This window comes from Schistocerca gregaria, chromosome 6, assembly GCF_023897955.1.
Source record: "Schistocerca gregaria isolate iqSchGreg1 chromosome 6, iqSchGreg1.2, whole genome shotgun sequence".
Lineage (NCBI taxonomy): Eukaryota > Metazoa > Arthropoda > Insecta > Orthoptera > Acrididae > Schistocerca > Schistocerca gregaria.
In genome coordinates, this window is record NC_064925.1 from 382,383,643 (window position 1) to 382,401,573 (window position 17,931).

A 17,931-nucleotide genomic window follows, 5' to 3' on the forward strand; every position below is an offset into this window, starting at 1 on the left:
AGTGGTTACATTTCTTGTCTCTCTTCTAACAACATTCCATACTAATTTGATTTTATTGCCTGAGTTGTTAATTTCTCTAAGATACTTATTTTTTGATTTTCTGACAACTTTTCTCTTTTATAGTGTAAAATTACTTCTGGGTCTTTACTAATTCTAGCTGCCTCATACAGTTTTCGTTTCCTTTCTGAAGACACTTTAATACCTATAGTGATCTAAGATTTCTTTGAAAACTGTTTGGTCTTAACATTTAGCAGTTTTTTTGGGCAACATTGTTCCAAAAGGGATATAAATTTATCAAGAAATATGTTGCATTTATCACTGGCATTTGGCTATTATATAAATCTCTCCAATAAACATTTCTTAAACTTACTCCGAAGTGCACTATAGATACCAGGTTGACCAGCCTTACACTTTTACTTAGTGGTTTCTGTACTGTACACTCTGCTAGATTTTATAAGTTAATCAGTTGTGCATCACGGTCTGATAATCCATTTATCACAGGGAAAGCATGTACTAGTTTTTTATCTTCTTGCTGCACAAAAACATTATGTATTAGAGTGCTGGTGTCTTGAGTTATACATGCAGGGAAATTAATCACTGATTCTAAGTTATAGCAATAATAATTAGTACACCTGTGGTATAAAATACCAGTTCAGTAAAGTGATAGTGTTGCACAATGTTGAAAGTACCAATCGTCAATGATTGGCGCACATGCAGTTAATTTTTATTAGTTAATTTAGTAAGTTTGCATACATACATTGTTCGGTGATTTCAGGATATCTGTACAAGCAACCGAGTGCGTTATTTACACCGCATTTCTGCAACTGTTGGTTTGGTCACTCTCTGTGGTGGCACCTGCTAATATGGCAATTCCTCCAAGCAGCTTCGCTCTTGCCTTGGAGAGACGTGCTTCATCTCTAAAAGCCTCAGAGTCGAATCTTCTCAAATAAGTACATTAATAAAATGATTAATGACATGCTAGAACATGAAAAGTTAAACTGCCAAGAGGATTGATAAGTTGAGGCAGGGGATTGATAAGTTGAGGCAGATGTAGTAACAGACTGATGTCATAACATGTATATGCCTGTAACATTTGGTGTTTGTGGTGCTGACAATTTCAAGAATTTTATTTTATTTAATCGTATGGCTAGGCCCTCCCTGTCGGGCAGACTGTTCACCGGGTACTGGTCTTTCAATTTGACGCCACTTCGGCAACCTGCAGTCAATGAGGATGATATGATGATTATGAGGATAGTACAGCACCCAGTCCCTGGGTGGAGAAAATTTCCCGACCCAGCTGGGAATCGAACCCGGGCCCAGAGGATTAACAGTCCGTCACACTGACCATTCAGCTACTGGGGGCAGACTCTTCAAGAATGATTACCATTGATGTGATAAAAAGAGTGTTCCATTTGCAATTACTACTTGGTTGATACACTAAATCCAACAATGATATGTCTGGAATGAATGGATGTGCTCCTGTTTGAAATTTAAAATTGACTGTTGTAGCTTTCTCCCCTGAGAGTTTGTATTTATTTATTTATTTATTTATTTATCTGAGTCAAAAATACAAAACTAATACTACAATTTAATGTTCATGATTGAAAGAATTTCATGTTTTGTGTGACCAATGTTCCGCTATGAGAATGGTACAGTCATGCACTGCAAATGAGTTTTCAGTGTCAAAGGACTCACTCAGATTACTACAAACTGACAAGATTTCTGAGTCCTACCTTGTGCTGCAAAAGACCCTACCTGTGATATGCTGGGTCAAAATTAAAGTTGAAGCTCATAGCCTGGCTTTTGAGTATTAGAGTGCTCACACAGATTGCACAGTGAGACAGTTGAATGGGAGTCTCTGAAATGCTCCTTGAGGAAACATGCTACTGCTCATTGTGTTTGTAGATGAGGTGAGTGAACAGTGGTCAACAACATTTTGAGATGCTTTTGCACATTAAGGAGCTGAGTAAGAAAAGGGAAAAGTGACTAAGCATTTCATTAGCCAGCTGGTTAATTTATTTTCTGTGCACCTGTAATTTTATTTCCACCAGTGTTACAAGCATAAACAAGCACAACTTTCAGTACTGGATGTTAGATAACACTTTAAATTCATCCATATCACTTTTAGATTACAAGGTGGCTAACAGTTTTTATTTTGTTTGTAATTTCCTGCTACACTTTAGCGACAACAGCATGTTAGATACACACTGTTTCAATCAAAGTTGCAGTTTGCTGTGAAACTTCATGCACCAAAAACTGAATGAATTAAGATGATCTGTGCTTTCAGTAAGAAAAGGCCACAGACAGACTTCCCAGAATGCCTTAGTGAATAACTTCAACAGTATGTTGTCAATAACTTTTAGTATGTGACCAGTTTTCTTTTTGAAAGTGATTAGAAAACATTCCATCCTTGCAGTTCATTACTGGTATACTGTAAAAACTCTATAGTGAAATGAATAGGATACTTACTGCAAATCCAGTTACAATGTCTATGTTAACCTGCTCTCATGCAATTGAGGAAGACAGAACAATTTTATCAAGTGATTGATAAACTGTTGTGTGACAAACATTGCAGCAATACTTTTACTAAAACAACCTTATTGCTTTAATTTTTTAGAGTAAATACACTATGAACATACAGTAATGATAATTTTTTGAGCATAATTTAAAAGTCTTAATAATTGTGTTGTTCGTAAACACTTTAAACTGGAATTTGTACAAGAGAAGAAAAAAATGTAGAGGAATAATTGTTAAATTTTAAGGTGTAATTGTGATAGCAGAGACAACCAGTGTGTTGCACCATGGGCATATTGTGTTTTATTTGGAGTGACATTATAAATGATTTAAATTATTATCATTTATAATTTTTTTTATAAATTATTATAATTTACATATGAAAATTATTTGTTGATCACATTTTATATACCTGTTTCACTTATTTCACTCTTCTTTGTTTTCTTTTCACTGAAGGCCTTGCTAACGGCTACAAGGAGAACGACACCATTTCGACATCAAGCAGCAGCAGCAGCAACAACAGTGTTTTCTCAGTGTCACTAACAAAAGAAATTGGCCGCAGTGATCTTGGAGATAGATTTCGTAATGTCATTTCTCGTGCTGTGGAGATTATCTGTTCTACAGGTATGATTTGTCTCTGAAATCTTAAATACCATCACTAACTCATTAATTCATCTTCACACTTGTTATGTGGAAGCTGCCTTCAGGAAATAAATGTTTAGTAGGTTAAAGAATTGAAATACACTCCTGGAAATTGAAATAAGAACACCGTGAATTCATTGTCCCAGGAAGGGGAAACTTTATTGACACATTCCTGGGGTCAGATACATCACATGATCACACTGACAGAACCACAGGCACATACACACAGGCAACAGAGCATGCGCAATGTCGGAACTAGTACAGTGTATATCCATCTTTTGCAGCAATGCAGGCTGCTATTCTCCCATGGAGACGATCGTAGAGATGCTGGATGTAGTCCTGTGGAACGGCTTTCCATGCCATTTCCACCTGGCGCCTCAGTTTGACCAGCGTTCGTGCTGGACGTGCAGACCGCGTGAGATGACGCTTCATCCAGTCCCAAACATGCTCAATGGGGGACAGATCCGGAGATGTTGCTGGCCAGGGTAGTTGACTTACACCTTCTAGAGCACGTTGGGTGGCATGGGATACATGCGGACGTGCATTGTCCTGTTGGAACAGCAAGTTCCCTTGCCGTTCTAGGAATGGTAGAACGATGGGTTCGATGACGGTTTGGATGTACCGTGCACTATTCAGTGTCCCCTCGACGATCACCAGAGGTGTACGGCCAGTGTAGGAGATCGCTCCCCACACCATGATGCCGGGTGTTGGCCCTGTGTGCCTCGGTCGTATGCAGTCCTAATTGTGGCGCTCACCTGCACGGCACCAAACACGCATACGACCATCATTGGCACCAAGGCAGAAGCGACTCTCTTCGCTGAAGACGTAATGTCTCCATTCGTCCCTCCATTCACGCCTGTCGCGACACCACTGGAGGCGGGCTGCACGATGTTGGGGCGTGAGCGGAAGACGGCCTAACACTGTGCGGGACCGTAGCCCAGCTTCATGGAGACGGTTGCGAATGGTCCTCGCTGATACCCCAGGAGCAACAGTGTCCCTAATTTGCTGGGAAGTGGTGGTGCGGTCCCCTACGGCACTGCGTAGGATCCTACGGTCTTGGCGTGCATCCGTGCGTCGCTGCGGTCCGGTCCCAGGTCGACCGACGGGCACGTGCACCTTCCGCCGACCACTGGCGACAACATCGATGTACTGTGGAGACCTCACGCCCCACGTGTTGAGCAATTCGGCAGTACGTCCACCCGCTCTCCCGCATGCCCACTATACACCCTCGCTCAAAGTCCGTCAACTGCACATACGGTTCACGTCCACGCTATCGCGGCATGCTACCAGTGTTAAAGACTGCGATGGAGCTCCGTATGCCACGGCAAACTGGCCGACACTGACGGCGGCGGTGCACAAATGCTGCGCAGCTAGCGCTATTCGACGGCCAACTCCGCGGTTCCTGGTGTGTCCGCTGTGCCGTGCGTGTGATCATTGCTTGTACAGCCCTCCCACAGTGTCCGGAGCAAGTATGGTGGGTCTGACATACCGGTGTCAATGTGTTCTTTTTTCCATTTCCAGGAGTGTAGTAAAGGTATTGAACTGTAGACAGACCCACAGGAAAAGCTAAAGTCATCGCCAGATTTTCAGGCAGTGTCCGCCCTCAGAGCAGCTGAGTTGTTGCGGCACTGCAGTGTGGTTGTGCAGAGTGCTTACCTTTCCCTCTGCCACTGCTTGTATTCCACCCAGGACTTCCTGTATTGCCTTGTTGAGGGCTTTGTTGTTTGAATAAGAGGGAAAAAAAGCAAAACTTAGAGCAGCATTAGAAAAGAGCTGTAATTTCTACTCAAAAATCAGTATATTTCATTTATTATACTCACAGTAATCCAAGAATTCAGCTCAGACTTATTCCCAAAAAGGCTGTCCTATCAGCTGTTGTTATAAAAAAATCAAATTATGTGAAGAAAGTTAAAGTAAAAATGCAATATGTATTGTTCTAAGTTTCCTATATTGTTTGGAACAGCTTGTAGTATATACACACAATTAATCAGGTAGCTTTTGGCCCCCAGGGGCTCAGCATTCACTTGCTGTGTACGGGCTTGGCGACCCTGGGATCCTGAGCTGGGGACTGGTCAGCGCCGCCAGTCTCCTGTCACCGTAACCCCCGGACATGCTTCAGTGACCACCGTACGGCGCGGCGGTGAAATGTTGTGTGCTGCGGGGAATGGTAATCTTGGCTTGACCGCCTGGATTGCGAGGAAGGCCAACCTCTATAAAAAACCCTCAATCTTTCGGTGTGCTCCGCGCCTAGAAGATGCATGGCTGTTGGGGTGGAACATTAGCAAGCGGGCAACCTCTGGGGCACCTGCCGCACCCCAGCTGTATAAGGCTTACTCAGGCACGCGGGGCTCTGTCTGAGCGGACCTTTGGTTCCCTAGCTGCTTGTGGGATCGCAATGGACCCTTCGACCTCTACATTTCCCCCTACCAGTGGCTTGGGTGGGCCACTGGTAGGAAAACACACCCCATCAAAAAAGCGACTACACGCTGCTAGTCCTCCAGTGCCTGGTGTTGCTAGAGATTTAACAGACTGTCATAACGGATCACATGCTGATAATCAGAATGTGTTTTTGATTATTAAACGGAAGGAGGGTAGCTTTGAGAGGGTTTCTCCCTTTTACATCCACAAGGGTCTTGAGGGAATTTCAGGAACACTGAAATCTGTGAAGCGACTGCGCAATAGGACTCTGTTAGTTCAGACTTCAAGTTCCCGTCAAGTCACTTCCCTTCGGAAAGCAATCTTTCTAGGTGAGTACGCTATCGAGACCAAGCTCCACTCCACTTTGAATTATAGTAAGGGTGTTGTGACGTGTAGCTTGGTGGATATCCCCATAGACAAGTTAAAATCTGAGTGGGCTGACGAAGGTATTGTTGACGTGCAGCATATTATGAAACGAGTCGATGGGGACCTTGTCAAATCTGACTTGTTTATTCTCACATTCAGTTGCCCGAGACTTCCAGATTATGTTAAAGCAGGGTTCTTACATTTGCCAGTACGGCCATATTTCTCCAACCCAATGCGCTGTTTTAAATGTCAGCGCTTTGGGCATACTACGTTGGGGTGCAATGGGATAGCCACTTGTGGTAAATGTGGTCAGCCTGCCCATGAAGGAGCCGATTGTTCATCGCCTGTGAAGTGCGTGAAGTGCGTGAAGTGCGTGAATTGCTCTGGGAGTCACCCTGTCTGGAGGCAGATCTGCCGCATCTATCTCGATGAACTGAAGGTACAGGAGATTAAAACATCTAAGCGCCTCCCCTATGGTTAGGCCAAGAAGCTCTTCAAGGCCATGCAACCTCCTGTGTTTTCTACATCTTTCGCCTCCACTCAGAAAAAACCGGTACAAATGGCCACTGTTGCTACGCAAACGGAGGTTGCTAGTGTTAGCACTAATACCTGCATTTGCCAGTCCACTTGTGCTGCTTTGGTTGTTTTGCAACCTGCAGCTCTCCCCGCTACGTTGGACAAGGCTGTGGTTGCTGACATTGGGGTACTTCCTGCCTCTCCCCATATGGCGCCTTCTGCCCAGGCGAGTAAAGCTCCAACTGTTGACAAGGCTCTGCATTCTAAGCCAGACACTGGCCATGCATTTTGCGGACTCTACTGGCACTATTAACTGTGATCCAGATTTCTGCTCCTACCACACTGCCATCGAGAGGGGTCACTTGGACTTCCGGTCTCTAAATTCTGAACCCTATAACTGCCCCTTCACAATGTGGGAACTGGATTCGGCGCTGTCTGTGGCTCATGATACTGCGCCTGGTCATGATCAAATCCAGTACAGCATGCTGCGGCACTTGTTGCTGCCATCCAAGGAAGCTCTCCTGAACTGCTTTAATATGATATGGTTATCCGGCACGTACCCTTACTTGTGGAGGGAGGCGTTTTTGATTCCCCTCCTCAAACCAGGGAAGGACTGAACGCATCCCAGTAGTTATCGAAGTATTGCTTTGATGAGCTGTGTTGGGGAGACGTTGGAACGCATGGTCAACCGTCGTCTGGTTTGGCTGCTTGAGACCAGGCAGCTCCTTAGCCCCTCTCAGTGTGGCTTTCGGAGATGTTGTTCCACTATAGACAACTTGACCATGCTTGAGGCCGCCATCCAGCAGGCCTTCCTTCGTAACCAGCATTGTCTAGGTGTCTTCTTTGACATTAATAAGGCGTATGACACTACTTGGCACCGCCTTATCCTCAATCAACTCCATGAGTGGGGCTTTCGTGGCCGTCTCTTCATCTTCATTCGGTCCTTTCTTTCTCACCGCCTCTTTCGGTATCGGGTTGGTAATGTGCTATCTGATTTGTACATGCAGGAGAATAGTGTTCCTCAGGGCAGCGTTTTAAGTGTCACCCTCTTTGCCGTCGCTATTAACAGTATCACGTCCACTATCCAGAATCCTGCCCAATGCTCCTTGTTTGTGGACGATTTTGCTGTTTTCTGTTCTTCCTCCAGTCTTGTCACTGCTAGTCGGCAGTTGCAGCTTATGATAAAGCGCTTAGAGGCATGGACTGCAAAGACGGGTTTTACCTTTTCTGCTGACAAATCTGTGTGTGTTCATTTTAATCGTTCTCGGTGCCCTTTTACCTCCCCTGAATTGCGTCTGAGGGACACCATTCTTCCTTTAAGAGACACTGTGAGGTTCCTGGGCCTCACTTTTGATTCCAAGTTGTCGTGGTTGCCTCACCTTAAAGACCTCAAGGTGCGGGCCCTGAAGGCACTGAATATTTTGAAGTGTCTGAGCCATCGGTCCTGGGGAGCAGATCGGGCGCATCTGCTGCAGTTTTATAGGGCTTTTGTCCGATCGCGTCTTGACTATGCTTGCACCGTGTATGGGTCAGCAAGGCTTTTGTATCTGAAGATCCTTGACGCAGTACACCATGAGGGTATCAGGCTGGCCACTGGTGCCTTCCGTACCAGTCCCATCCCCAGCCTGTGTGCTGAGGCAGGGGAACCGCCACTCGCCATCTGGCGGAAACTCCTCATGGTGCGATGCGTGTGTCATTTCCTTGCCTGTCCTACCTCCCCTGTGTACCCTATCATTGCCCGACCGCCTATGGAACATCTCTTTTTCCAGTCGTCCCAGGGCAACAAGACCATTTGGGATTCGTGCCAAGCATTTGCTTGAGTCCCATGGCGTGGAGCGTGTGCCCCCCCAACGACAAGGTTTTACTTGCCTGCCTCCCTGGTTGCTCCAGAGGCCCAGCATCCTTCTAGACTTGTCGGAGTACTGGAGGAGCTGCACTCCAGCGTTTGTATATGCCTCCTTATTTTATGATATTTTAAACCAGCATCCGTACCATGTACCTGTATTTACGAATGGCTCTAAACAGGGGGCTCTGTTGGTTGTGCTGTTGTTTTCCCTGATCGAGTCAAGTTACGGCTTCCTGCGGCGTTTACCATCTTTGATGTCGAATTGTTTGCAATCTTGCGGGCATTGGAGCAGATGAGATGTGTTCGCAGTCTTAAGTTCCTCATCTGTTCTGACTCCCTGAGTGCCCTTCAGACCATGCAATACTTGTACCCAGCGGATACGGTCATCCAGAACATCCATGATGCTCTACTCCACCTGCAACGGCAGGGGAAGGAGGTTTCCTTCTGCTGGGTGCCGAGGCACGTGGGTGTTAGGGGAAACGAACTGGCGGATGTGGCTGCCAAAGATGCATGTTCCCTCCCTCACATTGTTGACTGTGCTGTCCCCCTCCATGCTGTTACCTCCCATTTGCATTTTCATGTTATGCGTCAGTGGGAAGAGGAGTGGCTGGCAGCTGGTGACGATAAGCTGCGTCTGGTAAAGGCCACTACGCAACCATGGCGTACGTCCTACCAGTCATGCAGGCGGGATGAGGTTCCCCTCGCTCGCCTCCGCATCGGGCACAGTCCCTTAACGCATGGTTTTTTACTCCGGCGGGAGAACCCCCCCCCCCCCCCCCCCCCAATCTGCAGTGCTTGTGGCATCCAGATTACTTTCCGCCACATTTTACTTGACTGTCTTTTATTCTCTGACCAGAGGGCGGTAGTTTCTTTGCCACTGGATTTGCCCTTTATTTTGCAAGACGACGCAACGACTGTGGTTAAGGTCTTACGGTTTTGTGTCCTGTCCAATTTGTTGCCTCGGATTTTAGGGAGAGGGTTTTAATGTGCTGCTGGGTGACTGGCTCACCCAGGTTTTAGGTAAGAGGTCCGCCAGTCACGATTACCTCCTTGTTTCCCTACGGTTTCTGTTCTCTTTTCCTTGTGTTTCCTTTCCTTTTTTATTGTGTTCCTTCTCCTCTTGTTTTGCCTCTGTATGTGGGAATTTGGAACTGTCAGATCTGCGTCTTTTAGCCATTCTCCTTGATCGCTGTTCGTCTTAGTCCCTTCACTGCATGTGTTCCTGTTTTTATGTGCTTGGGCGCTGATGACCACGCTGTCTAGCGCCCGTAAACACACACACACACACACACACACACACACACACACACACACACACACAGGTAGCTTTTGAATACAAACGATTATTTAAAAATACTCATGCTACCCTTCAGAGCTTTCTGACTCACTATACTGTGCCATATTGTATTCAGCTTCAAAACCACACACACAAACTCATTTGGTTATAATGTTCTGTAGATCCCATCACAAAGGAATATAGAAAGGGTTGGGGGATTTGTGTTTATGGAGAATAATCTGTTGTAAACTAATTGTGTGTGCTAATTTAAGCAACAGTTGTTATTAAAAAGGGTCTTCATAAGTGGTATTAATGACATGTTCAGGGAGCTAAGCTCAGTTAACAACCACCCACAATTTTTTGCTACTTCATTAATTTTTTCATTCAATATTTTCTTGCCAGTGGATCTTATTGATTCAGGTGAATAGCACAGCTGACCTCAAATACTTTTACAGTACTTTCATTTTGGAGCCATAACAGGTTCCAGGCATCGTGCCAATCGTTAGATGGCAAACATTTACAGCTACATGACTGTTTTCTTCAGTAGCATGTTGTCAACTGGAACACTGCAGAAGAGTGTTTGAACATTTAGTACCACCTTTATGTTGTTTCAGTGATTAAAACAGGCTAATATGCCAGCATTTATGTAGGTATAACGTGAAACAGTTTTCCAGTGGTACAATTGTGAGTGTATACAAATATTCAAATATAGTTGTATAGTACTGAAGCTGACAACATGCTGCTGATAGAACATTTATATAATTAGAAACATTAGCCATCTGGAGATTGGCACAAATGCTCAAAAATGTTATGACTTTGAAATAAAAGCACTTTAAAAGTATTTGTGACTCATCACAGTATTCACCAACAGTCATTAACGGCTACTGAATTCTTAAGATCCAGCAAGGATAAAATAACATTTATTGATTTACTCAGTTATTCATCCTTTTCCATCTCATTTTGTGCTTTCCTCCTAAATTCTGTGATGCATAATAAATTCTGTGATTTTTGTGGTGAGGAATGTTCTCTTTGCCTGTGCCAGTCAGATTTTATGTCTTCCTTACTTAATCCATCACAGAGTTAAAGATAGCAGTATTTCTTCACTCCAGCGTACTACATGATTCCTAATTTTCTTGTCTAGTTTCTCATAATTTCATCTTTTCTTCTCAGAACTTTTGTCTTTCTTTGATTTACTTTCATTTATATTCTTTATTCAGTGAACTCTCCATTTCATTCAACAGGTCCTATAACTCTTCCCCAACTTGACAGAGGACAGCAGTGTCATCAGTACATCTTACCATTGATACCCCTTCACTCAGAATGTTAACACCATATCTGAACCTCTCTCTTATTTCCTTCATTGTTTCTTGGATGTACAGGTATGACAGACAAGGATAAAATCTGCCTCCTGCATTTACAATTTTTTTAATGTGTTCAATTCCCTCTTGGTGTAATTGCACCTCTTGGTTCTTGTACACATTGTATATTACTCTTATGCCTCAATAACATAACCTATTTCTTGAGGATTTCAGACATGTTTTATGATTTCACCTTGTCAGACTCTTTTTCTGTATAGAAAAGTTATTGGAATATGTGTTAATTCCTAGTCTTACTTCAGATGTCAAACATAATGGTAGAATTGACTTTCTGATACCTTTATCAAACTGCCATTGAACAGATCCTGTGCACTGATGACCTTGTTGTTGAGCAGCTCTAAACCATTCATCCCCCTCCTTTCTTCATACATACACAGTAACAGTTCCTTAACTTTGCTGATCCTTAACATTGCTGTGATATACTTTCTGTTTTTGTTCCAGCCAGCAACCTGGATACATTACTGCAAAGCTGATTATGTGACAGTTCTTGCATATACTTCAGTTATCTATGGGACTTATGGAGGTTAAATTATCTTATTTAGTTTAGATATGTGCGTGTTGTATGAATCATCATTGTGATTTTTCACTAATATTGATCTCTCTCTCTCTCTCTCTCTCTCTCTCTCTCTCTCTCTCTCTCTCTCTCTCTCTCTCTCTCTCTCTCACACACACACACACACACACACACACACACACACACACACACTCAATACTGTTAACATTCAGAATTCTTCAAGGAGTAGTTGTCAAGCAGATGATTCCAATTTGTGTTTCGAGTTAATTTTAATAGCTATTCAACTCTACATCTCTTGGTAGGTGGTAAAAGATTTTTATGGTTCAGTACCTTACTCTTTTTAGTGACCAACTAAGTCTGAATGAAGGATAGTGTAAGTCATTTCTCCTTCTAGTATTGTACTTTTGAATGTTACTGTTGTTTTGAAATTGTGACTAATTGTTGACAATCAGTTTCATAATGGAGTAAACACAGCCCTAAACCGGGAGAGTATAGGGATGGACTAGGATTTTGTGGAGGTTGGGTGGGCAACAGCACACTGTTTTAGGAGGAGTGGGAAGGGTCTTGGGTAGGATATCCCTCGTTTCAGTGCAGGATGAAAGATAACCAAAGCCCTGGTGAAGGATATGTTTCGCTTGTTCCAGACAAGGATTGTATTGTGTGATGAGAGGGGACCCTCTTTGTAGCTGATACTTGGGAGTGGTGAGAGGATTGGGGGTCTGTGACACAGGAAATCTATTTGTGTTCTAGGTTTGTGAGATATTGCCTTTCTGTGCAGACCTTCACGAGGCCTTCAGCATACTGGGCAAGGGAGTTCTTGTCACTGTAGATGTGTTGGCCACAGGTGGCTAGGCTGTGTGTCAGTGATTTTTTTGGTTTGGAAAGGGTGGCTGCTATCAGCATGTAGGTACTATTAGTGGTTAGTGGGTTTGACGTGTACAGAGGTTTGGATGGTGCCATCAGAGAGTTGAGGGTCAGCATCAAGGGAGGTGGCATGTTGAGTAGAGGAGGACTAGGCAAAGTGAATGGGAGAGAAGGTGTTGAGGTCGTGATGGTATGTGGACAGTGTGTCTTGGCCCAGAGTCCAGATCATGAAGATATCAATGAAACTGAACCAGACTAGGGGTTGGGAGTTTAGGGATGCCAAGAACCTTTGACCTTGACGTTGGTGAGTTGGCTTGTGTGCCTCAGTGATACAGATAGTCGTACCATAGGTACAACCACAATGGAGGGTTATCTGTTGAGAGGCCAGACGTGTGTGATTCCTGAAGATGGACAGCAGCCTCTTCAGTAGTTGCAGGAGCAACAATCTGGATGATTGACTGATCTGGCCTTGTAACATCAACCAAAATGGCCTTGCTGTGCTAGCACTGTGAATGGGTGAAATCAAGGGTAAACTACAGCCATAATTTTTCCAGAGGTAAAGTAGTCTCCCATTCGGATCTCCAGGCAGGGGCTACACAGGTGGATGTTTCATTAGGAGTGTGGAATATTAGATTCCTTAGTTGGGCAGGTAGGTTATAAAATTTAAAAAGGAAAGTGGATAAGCTGAAGGTAGATATAGTGGTGATTAGTGAAATTCAGTAGCAGGAGGAACAGGACTTCTGTTAAGATGCATACTGGGAGTGGATTTAATAAAGAAAATAGAAATGCACATAAGCTACTATGAAAAGCATAACGAACTCATTATCGTAGCCCGCGCCTACCACAGTAGGACAGGTTTACTTTCTAACTAGCTCCACAGATGATGAAGAGATTGAAGAAATGTATGATGAGGAAAAATAAATTATTCAGATAGTTAAAGAAGATGAAAATTTAATTGTGATGTGGGACTGGAACTCGATAGTAGGAAAAGGACAAGAAGGAAAAATAGAAGTTGTTTCTGGACTGGAGAAAAGGAATGAAAGAATAAGCCGCCTGGTAGAGTTTTGCGCAGAGCATAATTTAATCATTGCTAACACTTGGTTTAAGAATCATAAATGAAGGTTGTATACAAGGAAGGGACCTGGAGACATAGGAAAGTTTCAGATTAATTATATAATGGTTAGACAGAGATTTAGGAACCAGATTTTAATTTGTAAGACATATCCAGTGACAGATGTGGACTCTGACCAAAATTTATTGGTTATGAACTGTAGATTAAAACAGAAGAAATTGAAAAAAGATAGGAACTTAAGGAAATGGCACCTGGATAAGTTGAAACAACCAGTGGTTGTTCAGAGCTTCAGAGAAAGCATCAGGCAATAGTTGACTGGAAAAGGGGAAAGGAATATAGTAAAAGACAAATGGGTAGCTTTAAGATTGGTTAGTTGCTTTGGGTTATAAAGGGACCAAACTACAGGGTCATCAGTCCCTTATTCCTGAAGCAAACTATTCTCAAGATAAAACAGTTCCCAAAAGGATGGTAGCTTTAAGAGATGAAATAATGAAGGCATCAGGGACTCAATACAGGTAAAAATACAGGGCCTAGTAGGGATCCTTGGATAACACGAGAGATATTGAATGTAACTGATGAAAGGAGAAAAATTAGAAATGCAGCAAATGAAGCAGGCATAAGGGAACACAAACATCTAAAAAATGAGATTGATTGGAAGCGCGAAATTTCTAAGCAGGAATGGGTAGAGCTCAAATATAAGGATGTAGGAACACATTTCACTAAGTGGAAGATAGATACTGCCTACAGGGAAACTAAAGAGGCCTATGTGGAAAAGAGCAGCAGCTGTTTAAATATCAAAAGCTCAGATGGTAAACAAGTCATAAGCAAAGAAGGGAAGGCTGAGAGCACATTTAGCCACACTAGAAATTGTAAGTCCAGAAAAGCATGCAAGTATGTTGTGTGCAGATTAAGAAATGTGGCAGTTCTTTAACATTACTTAAAGAATTATTCCGTTGAGGTGTAGTGTGTTGCTTGATTTTTACCTCATCTCCCCAGCGATGTACAAAAATGCCTGCATGGTTGCATTGGCTATTCTCTCTTCATGTTGACTTCTTCTCCAAGAAGGTCCATTTAAAAATACAAGTTCCCATTGCATCAGATATGATATCAGAACATATCTCAGTAGGAGAATGAAAACTTGTGACTTCTGCATGTTATAACTTTTAATTAACACAATAGTGGGGGAGTGCAAGTACATATGTCTTTATTGCACCAGCTCAAAAGATTGACAGGCACTGAGATCAGTGAAAAAACAATTGAGGTACCTAAAAAATTGATAGTAGAGCTTTCAATTTTGTGTCAGCTTAGATATAATTGTACATCACTATGATATTTCTGGTGTGCAAGATGTATGAGACTGGAATACTTGCTTTGAAATTGTGGAGGTATCAGGATAAAATACAATCAACCAATGGAAAATCCAGGATGGAATGTAACAATATTGTGAAAAGTAAAGTTGCCACTCACAATATAGTTACCTGAGACTTCATTGGTGTGTGTGAGTTGCATTTGCATGTGTGTAGGTATTTGTGCATGTGTGTCTACGTATATTGTTGACAAAGGCCTTAATGGCTGAAAGCTTTATTTGTGACAGTCTTTTTGTTGTGCCTATCTTTGACTCTCCACTATATGGTGAGTGGCAACTTTCCTTTTCATAATATTGTAACAGGATAAAATACGGGGAGAGAAAGCCTATTTACAAATTGTACAGAAACCAGATGGCAGTAATAAGAGTTGAGGGGCATGAAAGGGAAGCATTTGTTTAGAAGGGAGTGAGACGTGGTTGTAGCCCATTGTCAATGTTATTTGATCTGCACATTGAAGAAGCAGTAAAGGAGACCAAAGAAAAATTTGGAGTAGGAATTAAAATTCAGAGAGAAGAAATAAAAACTTCAAGGTCTGCCAGTGATGATATTCTGTCAGATATAGCAAAGGTCCTGGAAGATCAGTTGAACAGAATGGACTGTTTTGAAAAGAAGATATAAAATGTACATCAACAAAAGCAAAACGAGGATAATGGAGTGTAGTCAAATTAAATCAGGTGACCCAAAGGGAATCACATTATGGAACAAGATGCTTAAAGTAGTAGATGAGTTTTGCTATGTGGCAGGCAAAATAGCAGATGATGGCCGAAGTAGAGTGGCTATAAAATGCAGGCTGACAATGGCAAGAAAATTGATTTTGAAGAAGAGAAATTTGTCAACATTGAATATAGAATTAAGTGTTAGGAAGTTTCTTATGAAGGTGTTTGTCTGGAGTGTAGACTTGTATGAAAGCGAAAAATGGATGATAAACAGTTTAGATAAAAAGAGGGCAGAAATTTTCAAAATGTGGTGCTACAGAAGAATGCTGAAGATTAGATGAGTCGATACTGTGACTAATGAGGAGATACTGAATAGAATTGGGAATGTGTAGCACAACTTGACCAAAAAATGGACTGGTTGATAGGACACATTCTGAGACATAAATCTATCACCAATTTTAGTATTGGAGGGAAATGTAGAGGGTAAAAATTGTAGAGAGGGGCCAAGAATGAATACAGTAAGCAGATTCAGAAAAATGTAGGCTGCAGTAGTTGTTCAAAGATGAAGAGGCTTGTACAGGATAGAGTTGGGTGGGGATCTGCACCACAATAACATATGATTGTTTTGAGGCTAAGAAAACAACCTGTGCAACTCTTTCAGATTTGAGATAGGCTTTTGACACTGGCTTCCATAGTATACATGTAAGAAAGCTCCAATACTATAGAGCTGGAGAGGATGCTCTTCATCTTATTTAGTTATACCTAAGCAACAGAAGTCAGATGGTAAATATAAACAACTAAAGATCATACACATTACCTGTTAGAAAAGGTGTTCCACAGAGCTCGGTACTGGGTCTATTTGTTAATTGTCTATATATATGAGTGAACCTTGTTTTTGTTGTGTCAGTCAGGGCTGCGTGCAGATGATACAACTCTAATCACACAAGTTGATGATCCAGTATAGCTGTGATATAATTAAATGTAGCTATGGGCCAAAGTGTTAATTACTTCCAGGCAAATTATTTACAAAGTAATAGCATTAAAACTGAAGACATTGTGTTCAATTCAAGTGCCTCCAGTTAAAACAAAAAATTATCAAACTATTAGGTTGCCATATAAATCAGAAACTTAGCTGGGCAGTTCATACAGAATAATTATGCTCAAAACTTTCTCGAGTGAGTTATCTGCTGTTCAAACTGAGGTATAGTGTAACTAAAACCCTACTAGTATATGATTATTTTGCATTTTTCCACTCCAACTGCACCTATGGAATTCTACTGTGAGGTAATTGCCCCAGCTGAAAAACTGTATTAAAGTCATAAGAAAAGTCTATCAGATGTATAGCAGCACTGACTCCAAGAGGCTCTCATGAAGATCATTTCGCAGAACTTAATATTATGACAGTCCCAAGCCACTACATGTATAGTTGCTTTCTCAGTGTCAAAGAGAATGTAAATAATTTCCAATTGTAGCAGGCTTCAAAGCCGCAACAAAACGTATCTCAGCTCTGGTAGACCAACACCTCCAACCTATCATCTGCAGACTCCCATCCTACATCAAAGACACAAACCACTTCCTAGAATGCCTCAAATCCATTCCCACTCCCCTCCCACATGTAACCTTTCTTGTGACCATAGATGCTACATCCCTTTACACAAACTTCCCTTACACCCATGGTCTCTCTGCCCTTGAACACTACCTCTCCCAACGCCCACTCGAAGATCTTCCAAAAACCTTGTTCCTTATCACATTCATCCTCACCCATAATTACTTCCCTTTTGAAGACCAGACCTACAAACAATTCAGGGCACCAGCCATGGGAACCAGGATGGCTCCGTCCTATTCCAACCTCTTCATGGGTCACATGGAGGAGGCTTTCCTGAAGACCCAACAGCTGCTTCCCCTGGCCTGGTATAGGTGTATAGATGACATCTTTGTGGTCTGGACTCATGGTGAAGAAACACTTCTTAATTTCCTCCATAACCTCAACTCCTTTTCGAATCTGAATTTCACCTGGTCCTTCTCCAAAATCCAAGCCACATTCCTGGATGTTGACCTTCATCTTGTTGAAGTTCACATCCACACCTCTGTCCACATCAAACCCACAAACAAAAACATTACCTTCACTTTGATAGCTGCCATCCATTCCACATCAAACGTTCCCTTCCCTACAGCCTAGGCATTCGTAGTAAATGTATCTGCTCCAGTGATGAATCCCTCAACTACTACTACTACAATAACCTGACCAGTGCTTTCCTCTGTCGCAACTATCCTGCAGACCTAGTCCAGAGACAGATCTCCCTAGCAATACATTCCTCCCCATCCAACAACAATGTTGCTACCCCCAGACCACACAGAGGCGTCCCCCTTGTCACCCAGTACTATCCTGGCCTCGAATACATCAACAAATTACTCTGCCAGGGATATGACTTTCTCAAGTCAAGCCCTGAAGTGAGATCATCTCTTGACAATATTCTCCCCACACCACCCAGAGTTGCCTTTCA

General features: G+C 42.7%; 1 protein-coding gene across 4 annotated transcripts in view; it reads left to right on the forward strand.

Annotated features, from left to right (window-relative positions):
• Window positions 1-17,931, forward strand: part of LOC126278092 (lysosomal-trafficking regulator) — a 543,055-nt gene that overhangs the window by 356,093 nt on the left and 169,031 nt on the right. For all 4 annotated transcript variants that reach the window (XM_049977936.1, XM_049977935.1, XM_049977937.1 and 1 more), the window contains exon 37: window positions 2,971-3,138. In XM_049977936.1, the coding sequence (XP_049833893.1) occupies window positions 2,971-3,138 (168 nt within the window). The remainder of the gene's footprint in view (window positions 1-2,970; window positions 3,139-17,931) is intronic.